Source organism: Calliopsis andreniformis, chromosome 3 (assembly GCF_051401765.1).
Source record: "Calliopsis andreniformis isolate RMS-2024a chromosome 3, iyCalAndr_principal, whole genome shotgun sequence".
NCBI classification, from domain to species: Eukaryota; Metazoa; Arthropoda; class Insecta; order Hymenoptera; family Andrenidae; genus Calliopsis; species Calliopsis andreniformis.
The window spans coordinates 18,836,843-18,859,615 of record NC_135064.1 but is presented as its reverse complement, the minus strand read 5'-3'; the positions used below and the strand labels follow the sequence as shown (position 1 = coordinate 18,859,615).

At 41.4% G+C, this 22,773-nt stretch overlaps 1 protein-coding gene across 1 annotated transcript in view; it reads right to left on the bottom strand.

Annotated features, from left to right (window-relative positions):
- Positions 1–690: 690 nt before the first annotated feature.
- Positions 691–22,773, bottom strand: part of LOC143177073 (protein O-mannosyl-transferase TMTC1) — a 200,129-nt gene continuing 178,046 nt past the window's right edge. Inside the window, exons 11-15 of the mRNA XM_076374845.1 lie at positions 17,307–17,447; positions 15,428–15,627; positions 15,087–15,222; positions 3,437–3,566; positions 691–1,019 (exon numbers count right to left, since the gene is read on the bottom strand). Coding sequence (XP_076230960.1) covers positions 834–1,019; positions 3,437–3,566; positions 15,087–15,222; positions 15,428–15,627; positions 17,307–17,447 — 793 coding nt within the window. The 3' untranslated portion in view covers positions 691–833. The remainder of the gene's footprint in view (positions 1,020–3,436; positions 3,567–15,086; positions 15,223–15,427; positions 15,628–17,306; positions 17,448–22,773) is intronic.

Genomic DNA, 22,773 nt, shown 5'->3' with positions numbered 1-22,773 from the left:
ATATAAACCACAAGAAAATGTATACTAGATAATATATCTGTACCTCAGAGCCAGAGTAAATTAAGTCCCTTTTTGTTACTCAGGAGAGCTGAGACACAAATACGATTACCCATTTATTAATATAGCATTCGGAGTAATTTATACTACTAAATTTCCTTCACTTACAGCGTAACTGAACTAAATACCTATCATTTTAATAAAACAAAGAGAAAGCAATAGGATTCCATAAGAAACTTAATTCTGAAAAAATGGACTTGGGTGACTCTAGCTCTGAGCTACAGATATTACTTACTGTTCACTAAACAGTAATTAATCTTGATACCAAACTCGAGGGAACAATTTCCACAAATGTCTATTATTAAGTAGAAGCCTCAGTTCTCGAGACCTTCCCGTTTCATTTCACGATATGAAGCCACCCAAGGAACATTGCACCCGCAGTCTCTTTGCACCCTGTATAACACCCGTGAACATGCATCTCGCTTGGTCCTCTCTCGTGAAAGCGCAGCCTCCAGGGGCGTGTCCATCCCCGAGGCGTCAGACCGTCGAACACTCGACGCCGCGAACTCGACGTCGAGCATCGGCTCTCTCCCTTTTTCCTTCCCACGTTCTGGCCATCGTTCACCGATCGACGCCAATCCAGCGATGCCGCAGAAGGAGACACGCGCGACACGCGCGACCCAGACTCCATCTTCCTTGGACTCGGAACTCCCGATGCCGCGAAGTTCGCCGCGAAGTTCGCCGCGTGGTCGCGTGTCCCGTTGATTTCTCGTTCATGGGGAGACCAAGGGACAGGGGGAGAGCGAGAGGGGGCTGGTCGAGGACTCGCGAGAGAGCTAGAGCGTCTCCAGGAGGTTTTGGACGAGGAGCGCTGGCGCGGTCACCCGCGCCTTTCCCTTTCGCGGCTGTCTACAGGTACGTACGTTGCAGCGTGGCGCTCGCTCCAGCTGCTCCGACTTGTTGCTGTCCTGCTCGAGCTGCACCGACACGCTGGCGACACGCGGCGTCGAACAACCGCCCTCCTGCAACAGACAATCCGATGTGTTTGTGAGGGCAGCGCTCTGACGTTTACCAGCTGCTGGACCGTGCACGACTCGACACGCGTCACCACGGGCCCGCCCTGTCCCGTCGACGCTAATCGATGCTTTTGTCGCGATCCCGTGCTACCCTAACAGGGGAGCTTATTTTTCGAGAGGGGAGATTTGGGGGAACTGGGTGAAATTGGGACGGTGAGGAATGGGGTTGTTTGAAGGGTGGAAAAGTAGGTGACAGGGTCTCTCAAGTGGAAGAGATGGAGGTCAAGTACGAGATTAAGTTTGTATGGAGGTGTATTACGATAAGTGACATGACTCGTTTGTTTTATAGAAAAGGACACATTTGTCTTCGATGAAATTGGCAGTTGGAGTTAGTATGGAATTCCTTGATTATTAAAACGTACAGGTTTATTCAGTAAAATTATTGCTTAATATTAATACTTACAGAGCACTGGATTTTAATTGAATGAATATTTATACAAGACTGCTATGAAATAGCAGTCGATGAAAGGATAAATTACTTTGACTGAATTAGGTAATTAAAAATTGGCAGCTGGAAGCATACATAATTTACAATTTTGTTTTCGCATAGTATCCCATGCATTATTTCAAGAGTTCGCCCACTGTTCACGAACAGTATGGAAATTGAGTTTCCTAGGAATGGTCTGTTCGTACGCTGTTCTTCCTGTTCGTGGAGAAATCGAGTAAAGAGTAATAAAAAGTTCGTGAACTGTTTGCTAATATTGTTTACGAATAACATTCACGAACTATTTGCTACTGCAGACCCACCTTAAGGTACGTAACAAAAAGTGTATAACAAGTGGAGCCATCGTCCTACTACAGTTCCACTAATTCCTTTTATAGCTCCTCCAAACCGAATAACATCAGATACTTCTAAACTCTACGGCCCAAAAATACCATATTAGATAACGTTTGAAATATCCTTTACCAGCTCACGAACTCCTCGACTAAATAACACCCAAAAATAGCACAATTTCGACCATTCATTGTCTTCAGTTGCGGCGTCATTTGAATTTACCGCCTCTATGAAATTTCCGTCTAGCGTATTTCGAACGATCGACAGAAACCACTTTGTCGAGCGTCAGGAGGTAAGGGGGGCGAAGTAGAACGCGGAAGCTACGAGGTGGTCCAAAACGGCCGAGTTTTTACGAGTTGAATCTTTAACGACTGGAACGAATTGCGCGACGGCGACGCGGGGTGAATAGAAAACGAAGGAACAGGAAGCGAACCGGGCGCAGTCGAATCTATTTAATTAGAATTATGGCGATACGACGTGACCGAAGAATCTCAATTAATCTTCGAAGGAGTTTAAGAGGACATGGGGAATAGAGCCGCGCTCTTCGTTCGCGGTAGCCGACCTTCTCCTGCAGCTCCAGGCTAATTTGTTCAATTACTTTTATCGCGGTGTTTCCTCGGGAGGAAGTTATCCAAAGGCAAAATGAACCGAGCGAACGGGCCGAAAAGAATGAGGGAAATATTAAAACGTACGGGGCAAAGTAAAAGGATCGTCGGGTGGAATCAACGTCAAGCGCCGCGGAAATTTAATAGAAATATTAATACTACGTACTTCGTCGTCTTCTTTCTGTTCTGTCGTTTCCGCGCGGAAATGTCTCGCGAAATAAAGATCGTAAATTTTACGAGTAGTAGCGCTGGGGCTGCATGGATCAAGGACGATTGCACTGAATCATATTTCTTGTATTTTTTTATGTACGACTAATGCGCCGTGTAATTCTTCGTGTGTTATACATATAGGTACCGCTATAGTGTATTTGGGAAGATTATTTCATGCTAGGATCGTGCTTTTTGAGATTATTCACAGAGGAAGGAAATTTTTGTTTCTTATTTTGGCAGTGAGAATTATAAATGGAACTAGTGTCTGATTCTCCTTTGAATAATTTTTTATTCACCCTCCAGTAAAATTCAAAGAAAATATATTGACCTATATTACTCCCTTAGAGCGATATGGTAAAGTTATACTACTTGCTAGTGACGAGAAAGCCTTAGTATTAAGGTACCTGTCCACTTAGAAATAAAACTGTCACGAGTTACTGTCGAGAGTGCTCTCAGATAGTGTATTCATCTCAGACACTTACTCTTAATTACTCTAAACACTAAACATAGTATCTAACAGTAAATACTTACTCTATTAGAAAATACTGTCACGATAGTTTTGTTCTCAAGTAGACACCTACCCTTAGATACTAAATTGCTATCAAGTCTTAAACCCCAAAAGTAGTTTAACAAATATACGGTTCCTACTTAATTCCACGAACATCCATAGAAAAAACACTGTATAAAAAGAAACATGATACGAATTCCATCAAAAGTTCCTCAGCAATAAATCCGCTGCTCGAGAATCGCATAAAAAAAGAAACATTACTCACCGGCAAGCAGATATTCCCCTGATGTTGGTGCGCCCTACGCCGGGACTCGCTCTGCAGCTGCCACGCGCGTATATAGAGATCGCCGCGATATATGAGACCGCCCCGCTTCGCGCGTAGCATCAGGTGCCATCTGAAACACAAACACACAGGAAACATTTACTCGAAAGTGGCTCTTAAACGTCGACAAATTTCAAATTATCGAGGCGACAATAAACGCGGAACGATAACGTCCATCCCCTTGGCGCTCGGTTAAAGACACCCTTTCCTTATCTCGGGCAATATTTCTCCCGAGCGAAGAAATATCGCGGCGTGATTCAATAATAAGAAAGGAGACACGCGTTCAACGTACGCGCGGGGAAATAAATTGCCAGGCGGTCGCGAGTCATGGGCCGTGTTCACGATGATGGAACTCCTGACGGTGTCGCCCTGGGAACCGTTCACGCCCTCCCGATAAAATAAATTCGTAAATGACATACCCTTTTCACGCGTCACTTCCGCGCGCAGTTCGCTCGCCTGGCCTCGGCTTTTTTTCGCGGACGAACGGCGTGTTTACGAGGCGGAAAAGAGGGTGAATATCAGGAGTCAATAGTCAGAGTCACTGAGAGGACGCGCGCGATCTTTTATCGTGTCACATACTTGACTCGCGACATTAACCCCCGTAGTGTCTGATGCTCCCTCGCTTCTCAGCTTTGTGCATCTAGCGTTACTCAAATTTCGAGCCCGATTAATCTTTCTTGGCTCCTAGTGACACGGAGTTTCCGTGGTACTTGAAAACATGTGAGTCTTGTTGGGTGAACATATTGGGGTGTGAAGAGAAAGAGGGAAAATAGTCTTTGAGAGGATTTCTGTCTTTTTATTATCAAAATTATTTCGTTCTTAATCGTTTGTATACTGTCTAGAGTATTTTATTACTGTTTTTGTATCTCGAGAGTAAACTACTTTTTTTAGTTAAGTGGCGAGACGTACAGCTTTGTTTAACAGAATTAAAACACTGGATCACAAAAAGTGTTTGCAAAATATTAGAAGAGTATTAATGAATTGCATTAAATATTAAGTATTTTGTTTAATATCGCATTAGAATTTATATACTCGACAAATAGATATACTCGTGAAATGTGTCTGATTAGAAGACTTATTCTACTGACAGCAGGCATGATATTAGGCCAGGCATAGCGAAATCAGTAGAATAAGTCAGGAGAGTATACCTAGTCAGACACATTTTATTTTTGATCTGACAATTTCGTGACCAGACAATTCCATTTTGTTTTAGAAAGTTTCGTTTCCTATCGCTAGAAATGCCTGTTAATATTCATCAGTTAACTTAGTAGTAGGTCAGGAAGTAATATCGCGAGAAGAGAATTAATACACATTTAATGTGATATCCAAGAATAAATTATTTGGTCTCCAGCAAATGAGGATTAATTTTGCCAGTTATTTTTGCAGAAAGAAGCAGAGCAGTGAAACTTTAGAAATGGTCCTGAATCAATATTGCACGAGAATTCTGGTAGAAGAGGAAACGTTATAAAATGCTTGCCGCATCCGAGGAAAATTTCTCGGGAACGTCTTGCTAAACGCATCTCACGAATATTTGCGCACGGCTTCCGGAACGGTAGCGGGCCGCGATAATTTCCATCACCCTTGGAATTTCCTCTAAGATAGAACGTTCCTAGAGCGGCCGTTCACTCGCGCTCACTTCGCAAGGAAATAAAAGACCACGTTTCAGCTTTCCTCGTTTCCTCCTCTCCATCCCCTTTCTGCGCCTACGCCATCCTCCTTTGTGCCTCAGTGAACGGTGTTGCGGTGGTAACTGCTCATTGCTAACTATACCTTGATTAATTCAGTTTCAAAAGACACTTCTTCCTCTTCTTTCTCTCGTGCATTTAAATTCCCGCGCCTTTCCTTTGCAGCCCCGCCGCGTTTCTCTGCGGACTAATTTTTCTAGGTAACTGTGTTACTGTTTCATTTTTTGATGTAACGCGGTTACTGCTTCATTTCTGGTTGAATGAAGCGCTGGTGCAACGAATGCACCGTCGCGCGTCGCCGCTGCGGCGCATTCAGTCAGCCGAATAATCCCGATCGTTATCAAGGCCGTCGCATTTATTCGAGAAGAATTACGCTAGATAGGGGTGGCCCAATTCCGCGTCATGTAATCGAATGCGATGCTTGTATGCGATGTTGCTTGTCTATTTCCTGTATTTCTCTGCTTGAAAAGTTCTGTGACGGTAATTGGATAATGTTACACGAGTAAAAATATAAAGATTAGAGTCTTCCTAGAGGTTTAAAAAATTATAACTACATTGTCTATTCATTTATGGGAAAATTCAACATGTAGAAAAGTGAAGTTGCGCAAAATACACATAATTTATGAAAATATGCAAAGTATTCAAAGTACACGTCGGAAAGTAAAATGAAGAGAAAGCAATAAGATCCTGTAAAAAAACTCAATTTTAAAATAAATGTTTTTAAGCTAGTCTGGCTCTGAGATACAGAATTAGGGGTTAATAATACACTCACAAGATCTACGTACATATTTCTAACTCAAGTACAAATACCTCTCAGTTAAACGCTTATACAATTAATCACCCTGAAATCTCTATCAAAGCCATTCAAAACGAGGACCAGCCCTAAGCAGATTCTGAGGAAAAGCCACCCTTCTGATCCAATTTACAGAAAAAGGGAGCCATCGCGCCTCCGAAACGCCTCACCGCTGCAATTCTCGCTAATCTACCATCCGAACAATTTCCCCGTCCACTAACGAGAAACCGAATTGTTTTGTCGGACAATGCTTGCCACCCCCAGTTACACCCCGCTCGGTACACTTCGTTCCATTCGCGACACGGGACCGACCTTCGCACTTGGAGCATTTCCGCCGCCCTTTCCGATCCCTTTCGATGGAATATTCCAACTTCAGACTGGAAATTAAACACCATCGAGGGGTCGGGGGCTAGGGGAAGGGGCTGTTCGCGTCGTGCTCGAACATTTACGCAAAGCGAAGTTCGACCAAACTGTAGTTTTAGCTCGGTGGGCGACGTGTATCGCGACGATATCGGCCATTTGCTAACGCACCTATAGACTGGATGAAACATGGCGGTCCATGAATTATAAAATAGCCGTTTAGCAGGGAAGATAAAGGTTACTGTGGCATGGCGATGGGACGGTTGGGAAAGGGTGGAGGTCGAAACGGGAGAGAAAGGAGAGAAGAGCGAGGGTAGTCTAAACGGGGTAAGCATTATTGAATCGCGCTGCTCTACTATGAAAACGTTAGCTGCGAGCTTGATCTAACGTTATGGTACGACTTCCTGTCAATTTTTCCCCCTTTTTGGCCCGTTCCAGCGAAATCGTTATTGCGTCGTGGCAAGTGATTGTCGATGCAGTACCGGCGGACGATATGAGGGTGATATCGTAATTTTGAGCCAGCTGGTTAGCTGTGTCATTGTTATTCGATGCTTCTGCCGCGTTTTATGAGATAGCCTGTGCAATAATTTATTTAGAACGCGTTTTTAGGGAATAGTATAATTAGAAGTCTTGTCGTACTAAGATAAGGTCACTTACAGATTAAATGTAGTTGTCTTAGAAGTGGAACTCAAAAAATTGATACAAATACATAGAAAGGTTTTGAATTTGAAAATTTGAAAATTTGAAAATTTGAATATTTGAAAATTTGAAAGTTCAAATATTTGAAAATTTGAAAGTTCAAATATTTGAATATTTGAATATTTCAAAATTCGTATATTTGAATATCTCAAAATTCGAGAATTTTCGACACTCTTGCTTAAAGGATTTCAGAATGAACCATCAGCGGGGAGAACAGAATAATCGAACCAGAAGATAATAATAACAGTTCTAGTCCCCGAAAAAATTCACGTCAATGTGCACGTAACAAAAGAATCTAGCAAAGAAAATATTTGCTACACGCGGAACGACAAGTATGCAAACATTTCCGTGCCTCTGGAGTAGTATTTTAATTAATACTGAAATCTTAAAACGCGAGTCATGTTTTGGAACCATTGTTTTCTGCTTGCTCTTGAAAACGATGGTCTTTCAGAAATATATTTTTGTAAAAAGAAGGAGAACACGTCCACGCATGAACGGGGGCACGCGGAACTCTCGGCTCCGCGAGTTGAAAATACACAGAGGGAGGTAGCGTCAGTAAATTCCCGATTTATCAGCTCGACGAGCGCTTAACGCAACGGTGACGACGTTATCGTTGGCCATGGAATCATCCCTCTGCGTGCACTGGCTCTCTCCGGAATTTATACGTTTGAAAAAGGTGGAACGTAAAGAGAACGTCGCATGTCGCAATGGAACATAGCAACTGGAACTTTCGCAGAGCTTCCAGATTGCCTCTAATTCTTAATTAGTATAAAACTGCGTGGTTAATATTCCCTAAATATTGAACTTACTAAAATATTCAAATATTTGAAACGTTATATTTTGAAAATTTATTTGGCCATTGATTGGTAAACTATTTCTGAAGGATTATTTTTTGTTATAAACTGAGATGCAGAAATTGTTGGGTATCTGTTTATTTAGGAATAATTTTACTTAGCGTGGAAGGTTTTGGGTCAATTATGTTAGTTGAGTAGTTCTGGTTCTCTTGAATTGTGCCTGTGGCACGCTGCAAGGAAATTCAATTACGCTCCCCACGTTGAATATCTGTAGTTTGAGTTTCTGATACAATTACTAGCTACTGATTATTGAAATCTCGTGGTGTGTGAAAATAGCAGCAAGTTGTATAATTAAATTTCTGGTATTTATTGCTTCCAAAAAGTGACTTTACAATTGTTTTTTTTAACAAAACACTCGCTTATTGTTCGAATTCTATCATCAATTTTATAACATGGAAATGGTAACGTAGTTTCAATTTTGTCTGTTTTTAATACATAAATTTATTCCAAAATGTTTTGCCATCTGTTATTCAATACTATAACAATGCAACGTCTCTTTTAGCCAACACAGACAAACATTTGTGTTTCTGCTGTATATAGCAATAATGAATCCGCTGCCTGTTTTTATTTTTCACCCCCATGTGAAGCATAAAATTATAAGGAAGCACACGGTGGTAAATTTTGATCAGAATTCGTCGTTATTACAGAGCGAATTTCGATGCATCCGAGTGACAGGGCCATTGCGCCGTCATCTACATCAGTGCGATTTTTCAAAAAACTAAAACATGTTTTTATTCCATGAATCTTTTTATTCTTACCGCACAGAAATCAGCCACGCTTTCGCGACAAAATGGGAGCGCTGTGAACAATATGGACAAAGTTGATTTTCCAAAATGAATCAGAACGCGTCGATACGCTTCGCTAATGCCTGATAATTCTCCAAAAACCATGACGCAGCAAAACCATCGCCACGAACGGGGAAACGCTGATAATGTGTTCTTTGTACTTTCACATCGTGCATTATGTAATTTTATTTCTAGCGAAATATTAGTCCGCATCGTGGGGGCGCATCTGATCGAAAGCTGTTGCCTTTCCATCGTATTTTTAAATAAGCCATAATAGACAATAATGCTTGTGCGATGGTTGATTATAAAACGTTCGTATTTTATGGGCAGACACCCTCGCAAATTGCAGCGCGCGCGCGTGTAAATATAGGCAGGGCTGGGAAGTTATATTACAGAGGCTGTCCCACAATTTTCCGTGTCGTTTTCATCGCCAGAAATTTTGCCCCGATGCACGGAAATTAAATAACTCGATTGTTGATGCATCGTGTCGTCGTATCGCTGAATCGTAACAGGCTGGGAAACAAAATGTTTCAATGTTTCTTTATTAGCAGGCGCTCGATTCGACACGGAAGTTTTTTAATTCGCAAAAGGAAACTCGAGTTTTCGCCTTCGTGAAATATTGAACTTTTAGAGGAACAGTTTTCTCGAGCGAAGAAATTGCAAGATTATCCACTGGGAGGATGGAATCTGAGCTGGACCTGTAAGGGTAATTTATGGCCTCAGGGTTTAGTGATGCAGGCAATTTTCACTAGGTTTTGAAATTTAAGTTGCAGAGGATATTTAAGTATGGGGGGTGGAAAGTGAGTGAAGGAAAATAAAGGGGATGTTAATTACAGATAATTCTAATAATAGTATTAAATTACTAACCTTAGAATCTACAGTTACAGAATAACTCGAAAATTATTATGTGTTTAATTCGCCAATTACAAGTTAATACTTTCCTATTTCTCTCGTGGAGTTCTACAAGTCGATTAAATTGTGATTTACGGTAAAGTAAGTGCAGAACCTGGTCACTGTAAGAATTTCAAAAGAAAATGTCTTGGCGTCGAAGTTAAATGGGTTTCGAAGTCGACAGACGATTTATGAGAAGTTAATCTGACAGTGTGCAAACGCTGCAAAGTGAAAATCGACTTGCCACGTATCGAAGTGGCGCAAAAACAAATAAACTGTAAAAATTCGAACGCAGCAGGGATTTTTGAATAATTTGTTACGCGCGTTTATTACAGCCAAACACAATTCGGTGAACATTTCCCAGCGAATGGCAAGGAGATAAAAAAACATTCATTTTAATTTTTAATTACATTTATTTGCAGTAACATTTCGTTGTATATTTGGATATCATATGAATATGGAAAGCACGTAAAATTAAAGGTATATTACACAACCCACAATATTACTTTCCACCGCTTCACACATCGAAACTAATTTAAGAGTTTTGTAAACACGGAAACGTGTAGCAATAAATTTGCAAGAGTTTTCATTTGAAATGTTTTTTAAATTATTTGTTAAATAACAAATGTATATTGAGCTAAATGCATGGCCATGTGTAATTAAATTGAGGAAGAAGATGGGATTCCGTTGGTTCATTGCTAGATAATATGGAGTGATAAAAAAGTGTTAAAACTAATGAAAATTATTTTAATAAGCGCCAATGGTATGTCGATGAAATAAGACGTCTCAGTATTTCTCTGAGTGAACCATCACTCCGTCAGTTTTATACATATTACATTCAGTTTACAAATACAATTCAATAGAATTTTATGAAAGCACATTCCGTGAAATTCTACGTTCAGCTTTTCATAGATTCATATCATGTATCATGTACTGCACTAAAACAAGTCAGTGTCTCCTAGCAGAGACCATGCAACTAGGTCGATCGAGTTGGCTCACGTAGCATGAATTTTCAAAGTCAATTTCCTCGAAAACGGAGTCCTCTACGCGAAGAATTTATTTCACAGATTTCAGACATTCTTAAACCAAGAACCTTCTCCCTATTCCATATATTCCCAATCCACATCAATACAATAACGCAATCGCTGTCCCAGAAGTATTCCCATAATCACACCCACTCAGCCCAAAAATAAACCTTCGAATCCTCCAGCGTCAATTCAGACCTATCAAAATTTCTTCAGAATCCATTCGATGATCGCGATCGGCATAACTCGCTCGCGATTCACGCGCATGACGATTTGTATTATATACAACAGGGTGGGCTCACGGTTAAACGTTGGCCAGTTCCGCAGTTCTTCTAGTGAATAATTCATACCGATGAATAATTCATAAGTCGAACGTAGTGAAGGGATGAACAATGAAACGGTCGAAAATGCGGTGTAAGATTTGACAAATTTATCGCTTTATGGTTTATTTACAAGCCCACTCGCGAGCAGGACCTCCGACTATAAGCGCAATCCACTTAAACGGCGAATCAATATTTTCCGCAGCGCGACGCAGTGCATGGACCAGCGTAGGAATAAATAAACGCGCTCTATGCTATTTTATTATTATTACTCAGCAGCGTTGTGCACGCAGATGCTGCGCGACGATTGCGTCGGGCCATTTCTAAATCAATGGCGCCGAGACGAGCAATTCATTCACACGATGGATAGCGCATTCGCTTCATCCAGTTTAACGTGTTCGATCGCTGGGAGAGACACAGTGGACCGATAACAGCGAGAGTTGATGGTTCATAATTAACACTGTAAATTGCTTCGTAACTTTTACTACAGACATTAACTGACGAAGAATTAATCTGAAGGGAAGAATTAGAAACCAAAGTCAAAAGTACAGCGAACGATCATGTATTTATTATACAATATTCACGTTCATTTCGTTATATATTTTAACGCAGCTATAAGTTATTCAGAAGATTTCAACGATGATCAAGAATAAACAAGCGCACATTAACAGGGAAAATATGAAGCTGTAATATCCGCAGCTTCGTATTAACGAGGAAAATGTGGAATTACGCGAATAACCGATAAAGACGTGGGATAATAAGTAACACGGGTTCAGTGCAAAAATTCGAGAGGTCAATATTGCTAGCGCTTCATACTCCTCGATGATTGCCCCACGCACGGAGGAAAACTTTTTTCACTTACTGCGTGCTGTAGTCAGTGTTCTAGATTGAATTTCAATGCTAATTATTGTGTCGTCAGCACGGGCACCAGTTTCTTTCAGAAAAAAAGAGTCGCAGGATTATCAAGGTATGCAAACAAATCCGCGCGACTCGCTCGACTCGGTCGCGCGACAATCAAACTCACGCCAATGGGGAAAAAAGAAGTGCCCTAACGAACCACGGACTATCAAGCCGACGGAAACTACACGCGACGCGGTTGCCCCTCTAATACAGACTTCCGCCAGCGGAAAACAAAGAGGCAGACTATCGTAATTACTCCGTTCTCCGGCTGCACGGAAACAACACGCGCGTACAATGCCAGGCAGCGAAACGGTGCCAGCAGAGCTGTACTTTCGTCGGTCCGCGAGAACAGAAACCGTCTGCGCCCCCTCGTATTCGAAACCCTCCCCGATCCACCGCCGAGCACCCTATCTTCTGACGCCAATTGCGGGCCCGCACGGAAGATTTATATTTGCATTTAAAATCTGCACGGTGCGGCACATCTGTCAAACGGCGCATATTGAAATCTCGCGGACGGTAGTTACAGAGCAACACCATCGCCCGGGCCACCCACTTGCCACTGTTTCCGCGAAATTCACCCCCTCGACCTGGACAGTCGACCACGCCTACAGCAGGCCACGGTTTGCCAGTGGAAAAGTGTAGGTCTGCGGTTCGCGAGTGTGTGGAGTGGGTATTGATGAAATGATTGTTTGTGACTGTGGTAGTTTGTGTAATTAATGGGGAAAAGTCTGATCGGTGTACGGGGTTCAGTGATTCTCTTCATTGATGAGAGTAGGATGAAATTTTGAATAATTGTTAGTGTTGTCTTTATTTAGGGGTTTGAGACCATTTTTAGATGGAGTTGTGTGTGTATCTTGTTAAATGTGATTTTTTGGGGCCCTATGATATTAATACTTTTTTATGTAGAATAGTAAGGAGAATTGATATGTATAAATAAAAATGTAGGTATCTATTTGGAGAAATGTGAATGAAGTTCAAGATTAGTTGGACGTTTTATTGAATGATTCAGAATCTTGAAAAAAAATAACAAGTCCGCGATGGTTCATCTTCATTTGAGAATTAACATATTCAGCTCATTCATAGTAGGATCATAATTATACGAGAGAAATGGAACTGGTTTTTTGGGTCTATAAGCTTCAATACATAATGTACTTATTAGTAGAGAACATTTATAGAGGCTGCGAATATTTATTCAACCTTATATTTTCGAGAACCAAACTGAAAAAATTAAAAAATAAATAGAGAGTGTATTTTAGTTGCGACATTTAATTTTGTTCACACTATGCATATTCTATACCCTTTTTTGCATATTTAAATTTTTTTATGAATGCATAAACACCAGCAGTCTACTCACTCCAATTATACCACAATTATTTTTCAAGCTATTTCCTTCCCAACCCTCTATTCTCTATCAGTTCGAGGCAACCCCCAGCTGGCGCGATCGAAAACAACTGGATGGCGAGGCGTATCGATCACAGAATGAAACCATAATTTCGTTCAGCAAGGAAGGATTGATTCCACAGTGGTGTGCGTTCGATCGCGCAACCCCAGTCGGCGGCTGCAAAAACAACGCAAATCGTCGCCGGCAAATTTACCGTGGCTGCTTTATAGACGCTATTTTCGCTACGGGGGCGCGAGAGGATTACAGCTCGAGAGGGGTAAAAGGAGCGGGAGAAGCGGGAAAGAATGGCGAGCGCGAGAGCACAAGGGGCGAGGCTCGCTGCACGAGCTGGAGTATCCTATAATTCGCGCGCGGGCGCGTGACTACACTTGCATGCGCTCGGTGGAAACGATCAGCGATTCAGGGATAAAAGTTTCGCGTCGAGGACAGAAATTAAAGCGGCCACGAGATGCCTCGGCGATTCGCTGCCCTGGCAGCAAGTGCCTACCAGTTTGTATTTTCGGTTAGAGCACGCGAGCGCCAAGGAGTTACCGAGAGTTTCCGTTTGCTTCTGCTAATTTACTTTGGGGGAGACTGCGACGGCTGCTGGGAAATTTCTGATTTGTTTCTCTTTCGTCGCTTTAGAGGAGACTTCTAACTTTGGGAAAAAGTCGCGGAGATGGGCGGAACTTGCGCGGGACTCTTGAGAATTCCATTATCTCGCACAATACAGTCTGTACTTGTTATGACCTCGTAAATCGTTAGCAACGATGAACTTATGGAACGTAGGAAACGCATTTCTGAGGTTAATTTATGTACCGGATGTTTCTCATCAAGACATGGTCAACAATAAATAAGGACCAGCTTATAAAGAGAAAATAATATACATTCGCTCCAAAAGTATTAGAATACTTGCTCGGTCACATCATATGTATTTGGATAAAGTTCTAATGTCAGTAGCGAATTATGCTTAAAACGCTGAAAATTTACGTGAAATGTGTCTGACTTAGAACTTATTCTACTTCCTATGTGCACTAGCTACGATTAGGCACAACGAAATCAGTAGAATAGGTCTCAAGTCAGGCATACTGAAACCAGTGAAGTAAGTTCGAAGTAAGATATAATAAAACCAGTAGTAGAGTAAATCTCAAGTCAGACACAACAAACTAAGTAGAATAAGTTCCGAGTCAGACAGAGAGATAAGTGGAATGAGGCTTAAGCCAGAAAGAGAGAAATCATTAGAATAGATCCCAAGTCAGATACAGAGAAATCAGTAGAATAAGTTTCAAGTCAGACACAGTGAAATATCGTTTTATCTTAACATGTAGCATTTTCCTTAAAATTTCTGATCATTGACGATTTATATTGTAAAATGAAGGTTCATTGAAGATACTAGATGTCCTAATACTTTTGGATGGGGTGTTCTAGACATTAAAGTAAGACGAAAACCAAGAATAATCACTTCGTTAATTATAAGGATTTAAGCACCAGTAAAATCTGCCTGAAATTGAACAAATCAAATATCATTATCAGGGCAAAATTTGAGTCAGGGCTAAGGCAGGGGTCGACTCAAATATATCAATGATTATCGAAGCCACTCTCTCGGTCGAGGGTCGTGGAATCCAGCCACAATTAAATGGGGTCCTTTAACGTCAATGGCTACGATAATCACTGTTTCCCTTAAGCACCTACGATTGATAAACGTACGGTCAAAAGAAATTCCATTAGTCTCGATTTTCCTTGATTTTCGTCTTGACATCCAGAATCACCCCTTAAACTTTCCCCCATCCACATATACAGATATACTTATAGTTGTACCCCCTGTATAAAAATAGCTAGAAATAATCCAAGATAGGCAACACAGCTACATCTCGTTATCATCGATGTTTAGTTCACTCACCTGGTGATAAGTTGATGAGCTCTCGGCCACTGACCCCGCAACCTCAGGATCTTGACCGTCCCCAAAAGCGACGATCTGTGCGAGGGCGAGACTTCCATGGCTTTGAGATAGTACTTGAGGGAGGGCAGCCATTTCCCTGGGGAGACGAGAGACGATTTAGCGTGAGTATAAAGCCTGGATAGGAGGGGACGAGGAATCCAACTGCAGGTTGTTTCGTGGCGGAGTTTCGACGTTGTTTGGCTACTTTAAACTACTTTAACCCGTACTTCGGACCCGCCGTAATGGGGTCGCGGGGGTTTATCCCTCCGAAGCAATTTACTCGTTTTACCGCTGTCACTTACCGTTTTGGTACAACCAGGAAGCATATTCTGCCAGATGGTCGGGGCTGCGGGGTTGCAGGCGGACCACGTGCTTCAGAAGCACCCCCACCGCTGGACCGGTTGCCAGTCTTGCCAGGACTAGATAGGCAGGTGTGTACGCTGGATCGAGAGAAACGCATTTCTGCAGCATTCGTATGCACTCCTCTGTCCTGTTGGTTTTCCTGGAAAACAGATTTCGATACGTTGTGGAATACCGATACGTTTCATATTTCTGTTTGCTTCTATGTGGGGTTTCATCAATGGCTTCATAAATGAATTTGGAGTTGAAATCTGTGCAGATTGAGGGTATAGGGAATTTTAGTTCAATGGCGAACAAAATAAGATGAAGTAATTTATAATTTACAGTAGTTAATAAGTTGGAAATTTTTTATTTATTACTTTCAACTCTTTTTTTATTATAGAAATCCAATAATCCAATTAGATTATATTATGCTATTAATACTACACTAGGTGGGGGTTAAGGGGCTACATGTGAAATATAATTGAGGGTGTCCTTAGAACCTAAGTGAATTCTGTATAGAATAAAAGTATCAAATGTGCTCGTATGTGGCAGAGGTAGTTGAGAGATTGCTGAAAATATATGCTGATGTGTGTGTGCCTTGAGGATGAGTCCATCGAGAGTTTTTATGTAAAACAGATATAGAGAGCCCTAGAGGGAGTTTACAAAAGAATATTGAGAGGATATAGCGAGTTTTTAGACCTATGAATCCTCTAGAGAGTATTTAAATCTAAGGTGTTATATAATGCAATCACATTAGAACTACCAACATAAATGAATATAAAGACGATCAAAATAATATACAATACAATCCTCGTTTAAATAGAAACCCATTCCCCTATCTCCCAGCAAAATTCTCAGCTGCACAGCAATTTTATTACGACTCGGAACGGCTCAGTTGGTGACGTTTCCATCGACTACACCATCTCGTAACGCGCGAAACAAGGATTTCACGAGGAAATACCGTTCAGCAGAGAGAAAACTGAAAAATTGTACGGTCAACGTTTCCCCTGTGCCTCGCACGGCGAAACATTCTGCGGATCACGTTGGATAAAGGCAATGATGATAGTGGTGGTGCGCGCACGCACTCACGCTTCGTTCCTCCCGTCAATTAAACTTTAATTTATCAAGCACGAGGCGTTAATTAAACTTTAATTTTGACCGTGCCCCTAGAATTACCTTGCCAAGCTGAATTTATCGCGGAACATGCACTTTGGTCTACCTCCGATATATCATTAATAAAATAGACGCGCAGGTTCCGAGATTCTTCCTGTACCTCTGTTTATCCTTCGCGGTGGGAGTTCCTATTAGCATGCCTTCAAGTACTACGTGTCTAGAGATCGAAAATAGTCCTTGATTTTGGTATTGTTACACGTGTACCGAAACAGTCTTTTTTTTTTATAAACCAGTAAACTAATTTCGATATGGAAGTAAAACCAGCGAAACCAACATGTATGGCGAAATTTCACTGGTGTTTGAATACTACTACAAGACTGACTGATTCGTAAAGATGAGGTCTATGAATGTTTTTAATTATACAAATTTTTATTAATGCTAACGCTATTAATCACAGGAATCCACACGCGAAAATATTTGTGAGGAGACAAGAGACACTGTTTTAGGAACCTGAATCTGGGAAGTGAAACAAATTAAAAGAATGCAAATTTAAAAAATTCTAAAGCTTAAACATTTAAATATTTGAATGTTTGAAAATATGAAAATTGAAAGTTCTGAAAATTCAAACATTTGAATAGGGAGAGATTTGAATATTTGAAGGTTTGAACATTCAAAAATTCATATTCTTAAATATGCGAGAGTGAAAAAATTCGTGTAACAACTAACCTATAAAGTTGACCAAGATTGTAATGAGCATTCACGTGGCCTGGTTGAGCGTTTATTGCTGCCAAAAAATGTTGCTCCGCTTGATCGCCCACCGTGAGTGTGCCCAGGTTGTTATGCGCGCTGGCGTACGTTGGCCATAGCCTGTAATCAAATAAACGCCGTTTATTTACAAAATGATTAATGATCCGAGGAGCAGGGCGCGTTACCGTACGATTAATCGTGTGGGTTAATTCATTTCACCCTAACGTATGTTCGCGTGTAATAATTGGTAATTCAGTTGGAAAATTAAATATGCTTACGTTGCCTTAGCGCAGTTTAAAAATAAAGCTGGTAGTCGTGTGGACATTTTAATTACCATACCAGACAGTTATTCAAATCGATCTTATCAGTACACTGTTACAATATTTGAATGAAGAAAGTATTGAGAATCAATTGAAGAATTCCATTGTACGAGGAAGAAGTCTTCCTCTGAAGTACTCAAGATTAAAACTGAAAATAAGAGAGAAAATACAATGTACGTGTTGTCTTTAAAAATTAATATTATAATCCATGATTTTCAAACAGACAAGGAAGAACTTCAAAATTCCTTACATATCAACTGACATTCCCTGAACTGAATTCGTGACTAACAATCCCCAAAAACATGATACCTCATCAATCGCACTTGACCCCACAGAGTTCATCTCTCTCGATGAAATCGTTTCTCCGCCCCACACATCATTTCGCCAGATAATCCATGAATAACACTGCAACACTGTTTTCGATGAGACAGCGAGTTAATTAACGCCATCGTGCGAGATGCTCGTTACGCAACGAAGGTAGCGGACGGGTAACGAGCCGTGATCATCGGCCAGGGTCAATAAGAGGTCGCTGCAACCCCTATCACGGTCATCCGCTTGGTTTCCAGCTGTCTGCCAGCGGACGAAATTGCTCGAGTTTCCTCCTGGCGAAAAAGGGAAAACTGCCGGGGGCAAAGAGCAACCCGCTATGAATCTCGCGACAGTGACAAAGCGTGACCGTGGTTCTGGCGCAACTTCGCGGACAAGGATTTAAGGATCACGTACGTACACGCGTCGCTGCGGACGGATAAAGGGTGGACAGGGTAAAAGCAGGCAAATTAGTCGAGTTCCTTCGCGAGGGAATAGTTGCCGCGGACTAGAAATCGCGTTCCCTGGAAATCCTTCCTCCTGATTCTTTTCTCTTGTCGACGTGCCAGCGTGGAATAGTCTGACGATACTGAGGAATATTTAACAAGGCGGCAGCAGGGGATTTAAAAAGACGGTTTGGTTAATTGTGCCGCTCTTCGACCGCTTCTGAAGGCAATTTGGAGGTAACGTAGTTAGCGGAAATATATTACGGCGGCGAACAGGTTCCGACAAAAGTTCCCTAAACTTCCTGACGGGAAACGTATATATTCTGACAGCGATCCTTCGAAGCGGCGCAATTTGAGGTAACATCGCTCGGGGATTAAAGTGCGATATTATATTTCTGCGGGGGAACCAGCGTGATTCCGGCAACTCGACTCTTCTGGCGGAAGCGAATTTAAGAAACTGAATTAAACTTGCTCCCGGAGGGTGTGGGAGCAGAGAACTCTCGTGAAACATCGAAGAAAATAATAAGGAGGAAACAGTACCTTTGATTCAATAGCGTTGCACAATCGGTGAAGACTGGGATTGTATCATTATATGACTTGACAGGATATTAGGATTATGATATTGAGACGTGGCGTGGTGAGATAATGAAGACCTTTAGTAGGAGATTATTTAAGTATTTTTTAGTTACTGTATATTGTACGTTATACAGCGTGAGTCACGTAAGAGTATCGCCTGATTTTTTTTGTACACTGTTTCTGTATCTGAGAGCCAGACCAGCCTAAGATCTTTTTTGGTACTTTTTAGGAGAGTCGAAAAATAAATGATATTACCTACTTTTTTCGAAGCAGTTTTTTAATAACGTAACTTAACTAAATACCTGTATTCTAATAAAATGAAGAAAGAGCAGTGAGATTCTGTAACAAACTGAACTTTAAGAAAAATGGACTTGATTTAGTTTGGCTCTCAGGTAGAGATTCATTTCATGAAAAAATGTTTCCAACGAAAGTTATTTGGAATTGAGAACATGCTCTTCTGTAGTATGCTCCTTTCGATATCAAGCAATTTTTGCCTGAAACATTTTTTTCATACGATAAATAGTTTAGAAGAAAATTTAGGTGATACAGTTATGTGAGCCACTCTGTATGTTATCTGCAGACGATAGTCGTGGATAATTTCCAGAAATTAATAGCCTGAAATGTTGTGAACTAGAAATACTTATATCTTAGATTGCTTGCGCTGTGATATTGGCACTGCATTAGATGAGAGTTAATGAAGTATCCTGTGTTACTTTAAAGGGTTAATGAACTCTCGAGAAGAGTCGCATACTGGGTTAAGTAAAAGCGATGATATTAGATCACTAAATTTCATCAATTCAAATTCTAACTTCTTCGAACGTACCTCAACTTTCTGATTTCCCTACACATCGAAAACCAACGTGGAACTTCTGTTTGACGCTGTACGTCTAGATCGCTTCCCAGCATGGAACTCTCTACTTAATAAAATGTCACTCGCATCCTTTCAACTTCTACCTCCTTCATGGCACGCAGTCAATTACAGCGCCGAGCTTTCATGCCAAGCGGAGGAGGAAAACTTACGTGTGCAGAATCCGCTGTTTCTCCTTGAAACAGGTCGTCTCTGCTTCCTGAAAGCTCGTATTAATGCGAACGTAAGCTGAGATGTGAATCGTCTGGATTTAAGTGACTCGAGAGACTTATTCATTTCAGTACTAAATCTAAAATCATTATACAGATCGTTGTAGGCAAATAGCGTGCAAGTGTCGACGTTAACACAGTTATATGTAATATACGTACATATATTATTTCCCTTTTTACCATCGCTTTTACGAATAGTTACCTTCGTTTATAAATTATCATGAGTACTAGGTACCTGGGGCAAGTATCACAGAACTGTGTGCAAGTATCCAGACAGGTACAATTATCGAGCCATTGCAACAGACATGTACAGTACCACTCGTAAGTATTCGAACATACTTATAAGTGCTATTGTACCTATTACCACCATTCTCATTATACACATTTATTCTCATTCCTAACTAATCACAGCTACTATCACCAAGAAATCGAATAAACTAAGAATCTACAAGCTCTCCCTATACATACATCCAACTCCACCTCTCATATTTCACCCTGCATATATCCCCTAAATTCCTACCAATACGTGTGACATCTGCAGCAGCAAATCGACTCGGTTAGAACAGGGTCCACATACTGGCTGTCTTATCGCGCGATATTCGATATTAAGAAGGCCATCGTCGAGCCAGCACACGGACCGTTAGCGCCATAACGGCGACAGAAGATTAGAGGCACATAGTTATGGCAGGAAGAAGACAGGGAAAACAGTCTGAATGGGGTCCAGGGTATCCCGACGCCTAGTTGCTTCGTAACGATTGTATCTGGTCCGCAGGGGTTGGCTGCGAGAGTGCTCAATAAGGGCAGACGAAGTTGAGATCGAGGAAAAATACGGAGATGGGATTCGGGCGCGGGTTACACACGGCCTGGGGAACGGGGGAAAGCGGATAAAAGGGACAGAAAGAAATCCGACGTGAGTGGATCGGCCAGCGTCGAAAAAGAAAAGTATAATCCGATCGGTATTCTATCGCGTCTGTGATGCATGTTCACGCTCCCGCGGAGAATCCGTTTTATTCGACGCGTTCTGGATGGATCGCGTGTCTCTTTCCCGCCTCCCCCTCCCCCTGCTCCGCCCCCTGTTTTTTTCGTTTATTCTTCGAAGAGTTCCATCTATATTTAAGTCACCAGGAACAATATTGATTCCTGGAGTGAAATATTTCGACGTCGGAACATTTTTTGGACGTTTCGAAGATTTATCACCCCGCTACCACGTCACTGCACGGCGAAGGGCTAGGAATTTAATAGGGTCTGCCCTCTGCTTTGCTTGTTCATCTGATCTCGTAGGGAGTTAAGGGTTGATTGACGAAAGTATATTACTCGAGCGTTGCGATAATAGTTTTATTTTGCTAGTAAGTATTTGTAAGGGAGGTTCAGTAAATGCAAGCGAAATCCAGGATTAACGATTTTATCTCCTCTTGGTCAAGCGGTGAGAATCACGATCAATTTTTTACCTCCATTAGTGAGTTATGGTCTGAAAATACTGAATACAAATATTTACTTGAAATGTGTAATGTTCCTTTTTCTATGGGAAGGAATACAGGAAGAAACTAAAAGATAAGGAAATACCGTCATTATTATCCTAAGCAAATTTTACTATCATCACCACGCAAGACACAGATTACATATACTGAACATATGTCTTACTGTATTTCGAACAGATATATCAAGCAAAAATAACTGAATAAATATTCCATGCGATGGAAGTACATTAAACAGAATTCATTATATGTAATGTCCACAACCCGCAATTCCATCTGTATATTCATAAACCTAGAATCAAACTATGCGATCGCGAATCCAGTTAATATTATCGCCGAATTAATCTAAAACCACACTTTACATAGTGGCAAGATAAATGGACAGATAAGCGGGTCGCTGATTACACTCCCGTCACCGTTTTTCCTCGTCGAGCGACATAAAACAATCCTCGATGGTCGTGATATCGCGCGATCCTCCAGGAACGTCGACGGAAGAACCAGTTTTTTCCCCGAAGAGCGACAACGTTGAATAGCAGAAATCAATTCCTTCCCCTCATTCGCCCTTGCGATACGATTTCGCCAGGATTCCAGCGTTTGCTCCCTGTTCGATTTTCTTAATCGCGTGAAACGTTCGACAATTCAGGGCACAGCAGAATTTTCGCCCGAGAAGCACGCGACTGGAATGTGGGAACGGGGCAGAGACGAATTTTCGCGATGCAGTGCGTGAACCACGAAACGAAGTTCGCGCTTATCACGTTATAGAGGCAGCCCTGTCTTAAAAGGGAAAAGATACTCGTCGCAGCGGCCGCCACCTCGTTCCGCGCTTGTACGTTTCGAAAAGAGGATTCCCCAGGAACGCGTTGCTCTTCCCAGGGATAAAACGCAATCCCTGGGAAATGCTAAGGAAACGTACGACTGAAACGCGTTGTGGAGGCTGGTGGGTGGGGGACCGTGTTAGAGATTGACTACTAGCATGGAATTTTATGTAAATGTTTGTATCGTGGTTGGAACGTGATATTTACCTAGAAAATGAGGGTGTGAAATGTGGCACTTGTTTGATGAATCGTCTTATTGTTTAGATTTCAGGGATTTTTAATTAGAAAAGCCTTTAGTGTATTTAGGTATAATATGTTTTATATTTGAGAAGGTATTTTTAGAGAAAATATTTTTTCGAAGAAATTAAATCGTTGAAGGTAGACGTTATAATATACGGGGTGATTTATGATAGGTGTCAGAAATTTTATAA